The sequence below is a fragment of the Pinus tabuliformis genome, chromosome 7 (genome assembly GCF_031772625.1).
Source record: "Pinus tabuliformis cultivar Carrire ecotype Pingquan chromosome 7, CPIR1, whole genome shotgun sequence".
In the NCBI taxonomy this organism is placed as follows: domain Eukaryota; kingdom Viridiplantae; phylum Streptophyta; class Pinopsida; order Pinales; family Pinaceae; genus Pinus; species Pinus tabuliformis.
This window is the reverse complement of record NC_142293.1, coordinates 1,409,071,599-1,409,085,309: the sequence shown is the minus strand read 5'-3', so window position 1 is coordinate 1,409,085,309 and position 13,711 is coordinate 1,409,071,599. Positions and strand designations below refer to the sequence as shown.

General features: G+C 41.9%; 1 protein-coding gene across 1 annotated transcript in view; it reads right to left on the bottom strand.

Moving 5' to 3' along the window:
- Positions 1–3,990: 3,990 nt before the first annotated feature.
- Positions 3,991–13,711, bottom strand: part of LOC149252933 (2-oxoglutarate (2OG) and Fe(II)-dependent oxygenase superfamily protein) — a 200,499-nt gene continuing 190,778 nt past the window's right edge. Inside the window, exons 8-9 of the mRNA XM_089454313.1 lie at positions 4,889–5,509; positions 3,991–4,719 (exon numbers count right to left, since the gene is read on the bottom strand). Of these exons, the coding sequence (XP_089310439.1) occupies positions 4,351–4,719; positions 4,889–5,509 (990 nt within the window). The 3' untranslated portion in view covers positions 3,991–4,350. The remainder of the gene's footprint in view (positions 4,720–4,888; positions 5,510–13,711) is intronic.

Genomic DNA, 13,711 nt, shown 5'->3' with positions numbered 1-13,711 from the left:
ATATTTCACATTAGAGTATAATTGAAGCAGTTTTTCTCATGCCCTAATTGCCATGCGAAATTTTTCTAGAGGCTTCCTTGACTAAATGAAATCATCGCAAGAATTGGAATCATCTTGACTCCATTTCTCGCAAAGGATTAGACACAAGTCCTCCATAGATGATCACCTAAAAACATATTTTCTCTCTCTCTCTCTCTCTCTCTCTCTCTCTCTAGGTCTAGCCTACATAGGTCACCTAGGGCATCGATTATCTCACAATCTAGCCATCCAAACACCTCAATCTTTTATCCACAACTGCGTTGGAGTTTGCTCCAAATTTGAAGAAAATCCGACAATGAGATCTCAAGATTTGCAAGCCCTAGCCCGGGGACCGTTTCTTTCCCTAGGTTTCCCTTGGCTAGTGACTTCGTTTGGATCATTGCATTCCATTCCATGAAGATTTGTCCATTGATCCTCTTCTCTTCCACAATTAGGTCAAGCCCCTCCTTGAGTGACCAATTCCTCTTACTTGACTTAATTTTGGGTCCACATGGTCCCGAGTGATCCGTCAACTTTTGAAGATAATCTCACAAAGACCATTTTGGAACCAAGTTTTCACAAAGGTTTCTATGACTAGGTCCCTCCTTCATAAGTCTTATTTGCAAACCCTAGCCGTTGAAACCCCTTTAGTCCTTTATAGAGAGTCGTGACACCATGCTTCTCAAGCAAACAAGCCATACATTTAAGTCTCTCTTGTGAATAGGCCTAAGGAATCACTCCTTACCTCTTCATTGACTCATTCATTTAGTGATTCCCTTCATATTGAGTCTCCTCACATTGGTGAAATTCCGTAAAGAGTAGGGAGCTTTAGCTGAGGTGACAATGGATTATTACTTCATTGTTGCCCTTGACCTAGCAATTTCCCCTTTAGGATCCCCTTCTACGACCCTTGCTAGTTTGAGCGGTAACAATACCCATGGGGGTGAGCGCTACCGTGTAATGGAAGATGTCATTTACTAAAAGGGGCACATTTATTTGGTTCCTGGTTCACAGTTGAGGGAGAGGTTTCTCCATGCAGCGCATGATTCACCACTAACAGGACACTAGGGGTTCTTGAAGGCTTACAGGACAATCAGGGAGCACTTCACTTGGAAGGGCCTCAAGGGTGACGTGTTGAGACATGTGCAGGAGTGTGAGGCCTATTAGAGGAACAAGGGGGAGTTGACCCATCTTGTTGGGCTACTACAGTCGTTCCCCATTCTAGAGGGGAAATGGGAAAGCATCCTTATGGACTTCATCACAGGACTTCCCATGGTGCAAGGTCGTGATTGCATATATGTAGTGGTGGACAAGTTGACGAAGTATGCCCATTTCTTTCTTATCCCCACCAGGTACTCTGCTTTACAAGTTGCAAAATATTTTTTTTCAGAGAGACCTTCCAGTTGCGTGGTCTTCCCAAGACCATAGTCAGTGACAAGGACAACTGCTTCATGGGGGCATTTTGGCAGGAGCTCTTTAGATTTGTGGGCACTAAGCTCACTCCCAATACGAGCTACCACCCTCAGACGGATGTACAAACCGAGATAATCAACAAGTGGTTGTAGGGGTATTTTCAGAACTACATGACAGGCCAACAACGAGCATGGATGAAGTGGTTGCATCTGGGGGAGTATTGCTACAATACCACCTATCATATGTCCATTGGTATGTCCCATTTCCGTGCTTTGTATGGGTATGATGTTTTATCTTTTGCTGACATTGTTTTTGGAGAGATCAGGGCCCCAAGAGCCAAGGATTGGATTTGGGAGAGCCAAGACATCCTCAAGGCTCTCAAGGACAACCTACAGGCTACCCAAAATCAGTAGAAAATATATGCAAACAGGCACATTGTCGAGAGGCACTTTGAGGTGGGGGGATTAGTCTTTTTGTCCCTCCAACCATAGAGGCAGTCCACGCTAAAGCAAAAGGGTGCCAAGAAGTTACATTCGCATTTGTATGGGCCCTACAAGGTGATCAACCAGATTAGAGAGGTGGCATATGAGTTGGAGCTTCTGCTTAAAAGCAAGGTGCACAATGTCTTTTACGTTTCATGCCTCAAGAAGGTATTGGGACAACATGTGACAACAGCCACAGAGCTACCCCCACTAGATGATGAGGATCATTGGTTCTTTAACCTGAGGTTATTTTGAAGACCAGGGAAAGGAAATTGTGAAGCAAGACTATCAAAGAGTATTTGGTGCGATGGAGGAATTTACCATATGAGGATGCAACATGGGAGGGGGAGCATATTCTGCAACACTCTGCATTATAGTTGCTTGTGGACAAGCAACATTTTGGAGGGGAGGACTGTGATGTCCCCTCTAATTAATTTCATCCAGCAGCTACACCAATTTTGCAATTTTGGCTAAGTCATGTCAATTTTGATATTTTGCACTGTTTAACTTAGGGAAAGTAGGTTAGGAGGACCCCACTTAATTAAATTGGCTAAGGAGGGTCCCAACATAGGAGAAAAAGGGAAATCAAAGTTGTAGTGGATGGTGGGGACCACCCAAAAGAGGAATACACACCCCTTGAGAAAACTCGCACTTTTGGAGGGAGAAAGACCAAGATGGGGTCGATGCACGGGGCCCACATGGATAAGTAGTGAGAGATGCATCATTTTGGAGGCTTTTTGAACCTTTGCTAATCGAACCTAACTAGCATGTTTGAGTTGTTGACCCAGCTCTGCAAGTGTTGTTCAGCACACGAGATTCTCACCCTACCTTCGGTGGACTTCGAGTGTCAGCCCAATGAGGAATATCTACACCATTTGGGAGTTGTCCGAACGTGGCATCAGCGCATTTCATGGGATTTACTCAATAGTTTGGGCATAGGAAAGGAATACGCACTACCTAGGAGAGTGGGTTATGGAGCAGCAAACTTGCTGAGTTTTCCAAGGGAGCCTTGGACCATTTTCTGCTAGAGATTTGTAGTGTTGGGCAGGCACATTTCTATGGGGATTTTGTTGTAGTAGTGACACCATTTCAGGGACTACGTGGGCCTGCATAGAGAGAGTTTCTGGGCCACACATGGAAGCTAAGGGGGAGAGACAATTGGGCTGAATTGAGCTGGAGATTTGGTGGGGCATCCGGAGAGGAGTTTTTCCAACATTTACCCTCATTTTGGAAGCACTAAACAAACGTATTTCCAGGTGGGCCGAATTGCCCAACGGTTGGAGGAATAAGTGGAAATTGCGGGTAATTTCAGGAATCGGAACTAGGCCAAACCTTTCTGCATTTTGGTGGGTTATTTGAGAGGAGACTGGGGTTAATTTCCTGAAATTTTCTGAGCACTAGAGGAGGGCCAAATAATAGATCCACGTCAGCCAATAATGCAGTTTTCCAGGGTCAGCGCAAAGCTTGGAGGGAAATTGACTTACCATCATCTGGGTCATTGTCTTCTTCACCTGGGACTTGTTTAGCTTGCCTTTGGCAAGCCCAAGTGCACACACTCCAAACTTTTGTTGTACCCCACTGATTTATAATAAACTGGCTCAGCTAGCTTACTTTTTGGATGAATTTCTGATTGTTTAATTCTGTGTAAAAATTTTGTGTGCATGTGTTATAATAGTTGTTTATCACTGTTAATTTTCCCTTATGAATATTACATTTATAGTGTTTTAATGTAGCAACTCTTTAAATTTTAAGACTTCAAAGATTTAGAAGACACTAATTCATTTTGGTATTTTTTTATATGAATGGTTTATTTAATATATATTTGTCAATAGATGTACAATTGTTTTTATAAGCTTTCACCTTTGAAGGGTTAGATGAATATATGCCCTTCCAAATGAAATTAAGGCCAGCCGGCTGATGGGGTACAACGACAGTCAGCATGTTCAAGTTACTTAAGCAGCCTACCTTTTTGTATAGAATGCCCTATCTGTACATACCATGCTTTTGTTAAAAGTTAAAGAATCATTTTATTTGATTTAAAAAAATAAACAAATAAATCCGAGTTTGGAAATGTAAACCCACATAATTTAGGATTCAATGCATTGTTTCCGTGTTGACTGCAGCATAGACTTTTCGGATACATTTGCATAACACCTGCACTCTTGTATGCAATCTTCTGACATGGCACTGACTGCTAAACGCACCATGATTGTCATCATTAACAGCATATATGTCACTCCAAATGTAAGTGCCAACTTTAATTCTGAATTGCCAAAGAGAAATGCATATATCCAATAGTTGCTCTTAACAAGATCTATTTTGGCAATCAGCTCTAATGAAACTGAAGCTTACTTTATGCATTTGACATGTAAAACCTGCATTTGATAAAAGTTAAAACTCATATAACTCCACCAGGTTTACTTTGCTTATAGGATTTTCAAGATGTTACCCGAAATATCATATTGTTTTCTTTCCAATGGGGAAAACTTGTTAGCAAAGCTCTTATTAATGTGCATACATAATGTTTCCAGTCACAACAGGCATGAACAAAGTCTTCAGATCTGAACCTGTATTGCTCTTCAGATGAAACTATACAAGAGTCCATATTGAATGTAGCAAGCTGTCTTTTTTGCATATCAGACTTTTCAAACAAAAGCTGTTTTGAACGATTAGACTCCTGTATTTGAGAATCTTGGTACCCTGTAGATGCCTCTCTAAAAGCTTCTGCTTCAGAGACATTACTATCATCTTCCTTAATGCGATTGCTTGATTGTTTCTGAACCTTCCAATGGTAAAACTGCACAACCTGAACATAGCCAATCAAAAATGCATACCAGGGATGAGATAAACAAAAGATTCATGCCAGGGACAAGATAAACAAAATATTCTATAGTATACATGTACCTGCCCAAACAAATTATAATTTGCAACAACAGAAAATGTATTTTTCCATCACCATTAAAAAATTAAGTTACCTGGAGAGCATGTAAACTATTGATAAATGGTTCAGGCAACTCAATTCCAAATGATTTCAATCGCAGTGGTTGATGAAGATCATCTATCGAATACAAGATAAGGTCATTGTTGGTTGTTTGCATGCTTGCTTCACTTTCCTTCAAGTTATTCCATGCCTTCTCAAAACATAACTCGAAACCTAGTAAGGATAATCTGGCCCAACGAATATCAAAAGTTGATTGTTCTTGTAAGGTAATGTATCGAGAATTGACTAAAGGATCATATGTTTCTTCATTAGTAAGATCCTCTGAATTTACCCAATACATATTACTTGATGCTGGCAGTGGAAGCCAATCCCTTGCTATGGTATCAGACGAATGATACAGATTTCCAAAGGGTTTCAGATTACCAACATTTTCTGAAATGGATAATTCTTCTACTGTTTCTGAATGAGAATCTGGAAGCGTGACCTCTTTCCTTGGACTGGCCAGAAATGAATCAGAATTCGAATCCTCATCCATCCCGATGTTCATATACGTGTAGAGACGATCATAAATTTGATTAATAAGTTTGGCATCCTCATTATGGTCACTATCCCGTGTGAACCACAAGGTTAATGTACATCGTTCCCCATCTGTGATCTGAAAACATATGCACGGAAAAGTACAATTAAAGAAGGTTAAATATAAACAGCATTAATGTCCTTTTTTATGACCAAAACAAATTTCACAGAATGTTTAACAGAGGCAGAAACACTGGGAGGAAGTCACACAATTTCTAAATACAAACATTAATCATACAGGGTGGACTTGGTATATCACAATAATGTATGAAACAATTTTTATTAAGTAAACCAACATCATAAAAGGTCATAACTGAACAAATGTTTGTTTAGTTTTACTTCATTAGCACATATCTTCAACCACAGAGCACCAGAAAGAAAAGATAAGATGATATAGATAACCTATAATTTACCGACTAAAGAGAAGTACTTAGTTGAAAATATAAACTTTAACAATAAACTGGTATTGCAGATTACAGTGAGACACACGTGCATATTAAACAGCTTTCTCTCTGCAGAAACTTCTGAAAAAGAAATCTGGAAGACTAAAGTAACACTTCACAATGTTTACGGCTTTCAACATTGAGCAATATATGATGACATGGAAATAATATTTCAAAAGTGATATGTGTGCTTCTGGATGATGCAAGATATCCCAGGGAGCTCCTTTTCTTCTCTTCCTTCGGAAAAGGGAAATGAGAGGAATTCAAGGGAGCAACGATGCAACCCAATGAAAATTAGGGACTGGTAAAAGTTCCAGCAACACCCTAGACTAGAGGGATGAATTAAATTGAAATTGCACAGAAGGCTAACATGGATAATGCAGCAAAGAAGAAAAAAATTATCAGTGTCCACAAACAACCAAAAGCAATCAATGGAACTGATGCGGACATACATGGTGAAAAAAAGGTAAAGAGACTACAAAAGTCATATCGTACCTGTCCCCTGAATAGAATGATCGACAAGAATAAGCATCACAAACCACATACCATAATGCAATTCCTTCCGCTGGCACTCTTCCATAAGCATGTTCAACCCTCCATTGCTCTTACAAAATCCCTCTCCCCCACGTCATGCCACCTAAAACTAATAGAGCAGCTAAAGGGGAAGGCCTCCAAGTCGAATTTCTCAAGCATGGTATTGATTCTGCCCCTTCCCTTGCTGCCCCACAGATGCCAGAGTTGCATCCTCTTCCTCCTCTTTCTTGACTCGGGCTCCTTTGCCACTACTTCCCACTTTGGTCAACCCTTTGGTTTCTTCTTGGCGAAGAGCTGCCCACAATTCTTCCCAATCTAGAAGATTTGCTCTGCCCAAAATGCTTTGGACGAATGTCTCCCACTCCTTGGAGACTGTGTTTAGGGCAGTCCTCACCATCAACTCCTAATCCGACGTGGACCCTATGGAAGCAAGTTGGTCCCGGATCTCTTGCAACCTGTTGAGGAAGTGATCTACCTGCTCCCCCTTCTGCATCTGATATGACCACAGCTGATTTTCCAGTAGTATCTTCCTCTGCACGAAAGTGCCCTAATACAATGTCACCAAGGTGTCCCACACTTCCTTTGTTGTATTCTTCTCGGCAATATGTTGAACCACATGATCCCTGACCCCATCAAGGATTATGCATTTCGCCTTGGTCATCGCATCCTCATACTTTTATCAGCTAGGTCGACTAGGATAGCCATGGTTCTCAAGGTGAACGCCTTGATGCGATGCCTATCCAGAACAGACAGGATCTTGGCCTTCCAGATGACAAAGTTGGACGCCCCGTCTAGCCTGTCCTGATCCCTCAGTCCGTTCATGGCCATCTCTGCTCTTCTTTTCGACTCCCTTTGAGTCTCTACTTCCCTCCTGGAAGTTCTCTGCCAAACTCCTTCTGAGTCTCGATTTCCCTCCTAGAAATCCTCCTGCCAACCCTCGAATCGCACCTCTCCGATCTCCTATGCTCTTGTAACACTAATATAGATTTCTTGGCTAGAAATCCGCCTAGGAAGAGACTCCCTCTACCTTGGTTCTGTCTCATTAGGTACTGTTCTACCTCGACAACAACAGCACCCCACCAACTTCACTCTCTGCAATCTGCCCACAACTTCCTATGCCCTAGCAACTGAAGAACTAAGCATCTAGGCTTTTCGCAATCTCGGCAATGGCTAAATCGCTCCACTAGCCAACTACGTCACTCCTACTTGGCTTAGCAGGATGACGTGGCTCTTCCTGAGCCTCTCACTGCTTTTGCATTGGCCCCTTCTCTGGCTCGAATTGATGGCACAAACCCTCTGCATCACCCCTTCTCTATTGCTTTCTACTCAGAAACAGCTTCTGTGACTCGGGACAGTTGTTTCTACTGTAAATTCTCTGATTCAACTTGTGCCTTCATCTCTCCTGTGATCTGCAACGCTCTGATACCATGTTGAAATTTCTAAGTATTACCCGTTAGAAATTTTTTTGTATTGTCTGGTTTATTTCGCCTACTTGTTTAATTACTAACAAGTTATTTAACCATATAAATATTGAAATAAAGACAATACAGTCTCAAACATCTATAGATCAATAGCTAAAAGAAATAGACAAACACACAAGGGACACCGTTATTTTTGGACAAGCATCCCCAGAAAAACTCAACTAGGGAAAAGCGGAAGCAGATATTCTGAAAGTCTGCTCCACGAAACCCTCTCCAGTACCTCTATGAAGCACTGCGTCAGCCCTCTTGGCCTCTGCATCAACCCTCTAAGGCTTTGTGCAGCCTCTCTAGCCCTCTGTGTCACTCACACAGGCCCTTCTGGCCTCTGTGCAATCACTGTTGGCTTCTGCGTGGCTCTTGCTAGCTCTTCGTCTACCTCTTCGCCTCTGCACTAGTCTTCCGGCACTATCTCTGCCTCTCTGCCTTGTACTCACTGCCCCTCGCTACAACTCTGATCATTGGTTTGATTTCTCTTAGCAAACCCCACTCTAAAAAATCGAATTGACTGATCACTCTCGTGTATCTCCAACTGACCCTCAAACCTCCTCTCATACTTTTTCTGTTGAGTCTTCAACAGCTGAGATTACATTTCTAATCAACGACTAAGATTAGATTTGGCTTGATCCATGTCATTTAGAACCTTCTAACACAGTTTTATATTAATACCCATTAATATTTTTATTTTCCTAAGTTTAGACTTAGGAACCCATTAAAAATATTAATTATTTTAATATCTCCTTCACTAGGTAGAATTTCCCCAAACCATTTCTGCGTCTTGGAGATCTCATGTGCTTTAGTCTCTCCACCAATTTTCATGGCTAGAGCATATCCGATGCTACCCCAAATCAACACCTTCACTGGGGCCGACTTCATCCTTTGGAGGGCCGACTTGTCATTTGGACCGTCTTAACACAAAATCTAGCAAGGGTACCTACAGGACAACTACTAGACCAAATGGAAACAACGAGACAAGGACCCACTGTGAGCTTAGTCGATGTCCCCTGCTCTTTACAGACTTTCATCGATGGGAGGAGTTCTGGTATGAAGAAAAACAGTGAAAAGATAAAGGTTAATAACTATATACAATGTGATTTCCAAAAGCCCATTCAAAGGAGAGGCTCAAATAATGGCTTTCTTGCTTCAAAGGCAGAGAAGGGGCTCTCCAAGAGGACAACTACGAGACCAAATGGCAACAATGAGACAAGGACCCATTGTCACCTTAGTCGATGTCCCCTGCTCTTTACGGACTTTCACCGATGGGAGGAGTTCTGGTATAAAGGAAATCAGTGAAAAGATAAAGGTTAATAACTATGTACAATGTGATTTCCAAAAGCCCATTCAAAGGAGAGACTCAAATAATGGCTTGCTTGCTTCAAAGGCAAGAGAAGGGACTTATTGGTTGGAAGCCTAGACCTAGGGAGAACGGGTGGTCAACACAAGGGATGTACCTAGATCAAGGATTCCAAAAGAAATAGAAGTACCTCTCTCAGGGTTTTCTGAGAAAACAAGCATGCAAATGTTTGGGACCACAATGGAGACCTAGGGGATCCAAGCAGGACCTACGGTTTGGGATGATCATCAACAATATGACTAGGTCAAGCCAAGATGAGAAAGAAGGGTAAAAGAAAGGTGAACTTCCAACGCGTTTTCAAGAACAAATGACCCTAGATATGCCATTAACCAAGAAAGGTGAAGAATAGACACGGTTTGGAGCTAGGGATTGAGATTTCTCTCAAGCTAGCCACGAGAATTGCTTGAAACTTTGAGGGCACCTAGAGGAAAGGACAATGTAGTAGTGTACCAATTTGCACCCCAAGGCGATGTATCTAAAGCAATTCATGCTATGCCCTAAGAGATCGTCAAGGGTTAGGGCATAAACAAAACAAAAAGGAAAGAAAAAGGTTAGGGTTGATCACCAAGAATAACTAGACCAGTGCCTGTCTATTGGATAAAATGGAGTCAAAATTTACTACAATTAGGAATTTCACTCAAACAAGGAGTCATAATGCAACTTTCGCTAATCCTAGTGACGCAGCAACAAAATTGCAATAGAAATTTATACTTATTTAACAATGTATAATGGAGTTTCAAGAATGCAATATAGCCCTCTAGGAACATTCATTCACATTCTCAAAATGAATAACACATGCAGTAATACAATAACCCTGTGCTTTTAAGAATTTTGCATCACATTAGGCCACAATAATGAGATTATTACAATGTATTCCATACATTAGACATGTAGCAACAATGAAATAGCATCAAAATTGCACTTACAAGAGAAAGCGAGTATATCCATCCATCATAATTGCAGTAAAAGAGCTCCAAGAATGAATAGCGAAAATTCTGATACATCAAAGTGCATTCCAAACATCCAAATTTCGTCCAAATTGTAGGTCCAAGTTCCTTTCTCAAGAGGAATAGAAATCCAAGTGATTATGAACGATATAATGAGGCTCTCATGTATTTAAATGAGCCTTTAGGATATTTGAATGGCCTAATAATGCCCCTAGAATAAAATAATGTGCAAAATAACACTTCTTTGGTGACAAGCCCAACAAATAGCTTCCATAGATGAATAATAAGCCTCTCTATAGGGCCGAAATGATAGAACAATAGCTAATAGGGTCGTTGGAAAGCCAAATAAAGTCCCTCATGTGCCATAATGAACAAGAGGGCTCCAATCACAATGATAAAGGTGGTGGCCCCTTAATCTCCAAGCAAATAACCTGTGGTGCTCCCAAGTGGCTGTGGGGACACAAAGAATGGCCTCATGGGTACCCAATTAAATCGAACAAGCTTGTGCTCCATCTATAAGGGTCGTAATGATAATGTAAGCCCTCCCTTGTCTCCCTAGGTGAGACAAAACCCCAACTGGGCCCTGGATCAACTGCCAAGTGTGTGGTGCAAATGTGTAGCCGGCTGGGCATATGTGGTCCAAGTGAATTGTCATCACTAGAGTCTAGGACAGGATCAACCAAAATGTGGTGCTGAAGGATCCCATGGTGTGGCTATCTTCTCTCTGTTGTGGTAGAGGCACATGGCTCCCAACACTCACACTACAAGTGCAATCATGACCCTCTAGAGGGCTTGAATCTCGTATAGGGAGGCCAAACCCCAAGATGAACACCCATCTACAATCCTATATAAGATACAATGCGTCTCCTCAACTTCCAGTACAACAATTCATTAGTGCAATTGAGCAAATGATCTTACAAACCATGGAACCAAGTGGACACTTCATAGTGGCATGCCCTTCCATAATGGGCTTTAGAATGTACATGTGTCTCCAGGTTCAAGAGGGACGTTAATCAAGGACCGTATTAGGCGGTTTCAATATCTAAGGGAGTGACAGGTCCATGGTACATCCGTTAGGTGGCAGGTGTCATATGAAATAATGATGGAATGGAGTGGGGCAACAAGGATGACTCCACGCCACATGTCATGGTACAAGGGTAGCTATAATGAGAGAGGCCCACACTTGGGTGTATAAATGTAGGAGGGAGCAACAGTGGTACATGAGTTACCCCGGCCTTGGTTTTTCTACCCGTCTTCATATGCCTTTTTCATTTTATTGATTTTTCTTTTCTTTAACTACTCGGGGCTCCAAGAGATGAGAGCATGATGTGAATGATATAGCAATGGATACCCCCTTAAGGTTTGGAAGTTCATCACCCACCAGGGGTTGGGACAATCATGGGTTCCTTAATGATGCAAGGGCCTCACATAAGGGGCCCTAGGAACTAGGGTGATAACCATAATGATAGAGGTGGATCAATGTTTTAAAACACCGACTCTGACTCCGACTCCGCCGAGGGTCGACTCCAACTCCGATTCGGCCGAGGGTCGACTCCGACTCCGACTCGGTATCAACTCGGCTAGCTCGATTTCAATGACTCGGTCGTTGTAAAAAATACATTAAATATTTATTTTTTATAAAAACAGAATTTTAAAGATTTTCATTCATGTTTCCAAACACACAGCATTAGAATATAGATAGAAGACAACATATGATCAAAGTAGGCTCATGAATATATCCATTATATCAAAATGGCACCCAGTGCATTGTCCAATGTCCAATACATACACAATGATGATATAGAGATCAAAACAAAAACACATAACCAAGGAGGCTAGAAATGGCCTCTACAACAAAAGTTTGTGACCAATACTACTGGCTACTGCTAGAGTTGCCAACATCATCTGGCTCAGTGTTACTTGGGAGCGGGAGCGACAGTAGGGAGCGAGAGCGAAAACGGGAGCGGAAGCAACATTTTCAGAAGCTCCTGGTTGGGGAGCGAATCCCGGAGGAGTTCGACAACCAATGTCACTAACATCAAGGTACATAGAGGGATTGGTGCTCTTGATTAAATACAAGTTCCATACCCTAATACATGACAAAATTCAATGGAAACATTGCAATCCCCCAATCCTGAAATCCTGAAAAACTGATAAATCTGCTGGATTTTGAATGAAATCTAAAATTCTACTTTCTCCATATGAAATCCAATGAGGTCGGAACCACTCTCAAACATCCTGAGTCATTTCATGGTAATGTTAAAAATTTAAGTAAAAGGATGAAAATGAAGATTAAGGAGAATGTCACTTTTACTTTAAGAATTTAACATTACCATGAATAGCATATCAATACTAGGAATCAAAGTCAAACAGGGGAACCCATGAGTCAGACAGGGAAGCTTAGGGAGTCCCCAAAAATAAAAAAAAATAAAAAAGCCTTTTTTTGGGTTCATTGGTCGCTGTACGTAACCCGGCCGAGTTGATAAGGACTCGGCCGAGCCAGCTGGCTCAGTATTAACCCGGCCGGCCGAACCGGTTCAATGGCCGGGTCAAAAAATCCAAGGCTAGCTCAGACCAACTCGGCCGAGTCGGTTCCGGGCCGGCCATTTTTTAAAATATTGGGGTGGATCACATGTTTCGCTTTTGCCCACGTGCTAAATTTTTATGTCCAGGCCATCTTTTGCATTTTATGGTACATTTCCTATTGTAAGTGGTCAATTTATGCTTTTAACTTTATTTTTAGCTGCATCAACCTCCGAGGCATCGTTCCAGGCCCGACGCAAAGTGTGGACAAGGGAAAGGGGAGGCTAACTCCTTGTGTACCCAATGGACAAATGTGGACCCAGATGGGAAATATGTGAAAAGGGGTTATAATGAGCGGATGGGAGTGATGCATTTGGCATCAGAAGCAGGGACCACGCAACCAAAATTGAGGTTTCCCCATGTAATGCCACTCCTAAATCTAGCAGTCAATAGAGGAGATCCCACCAGACTAGGACACAAGACAAACCACCAAGTTGGACAACGGGGCAAGAGTACAGACCAAGCCTATTCTTTCTGCTGAATCCCCCCACTAATCCATGCCTAGATGTGTCCATGATAAGAAAGCAAAAATACCCAGTTACCTTCAGGGTTGGAAGGCCCACCTCCAAACATACGATCATAACATATGGGTGAGGGCACATAACAGTTGGCTCAGAGGGAAGAGATGGTGGCACATCAAGCTATCTAGTGGTTGCAAGGGGCTACTAGCTGCCAGTTAAAGGCAATCGTAGAAGAAAGATTTCTCCTATGGGTATACCGTATCACCCTCTAGTGGTCGATAACATCTAGCTCCAACTCGGACATGAGCTCTTAGTAGAGTGCACAAATGTACTCAAACGGGGAAATCTCTTGGGACCGTAGACTTGTTACCTGCACATCAAAGACTAAGCACACGGGGCAATATGTTTTTATGGTGTTTTACGATCACCCATTCTTTTGTTAAGCCATAAAGTCAACAAGAAATAAAATCTAATTTTAAAT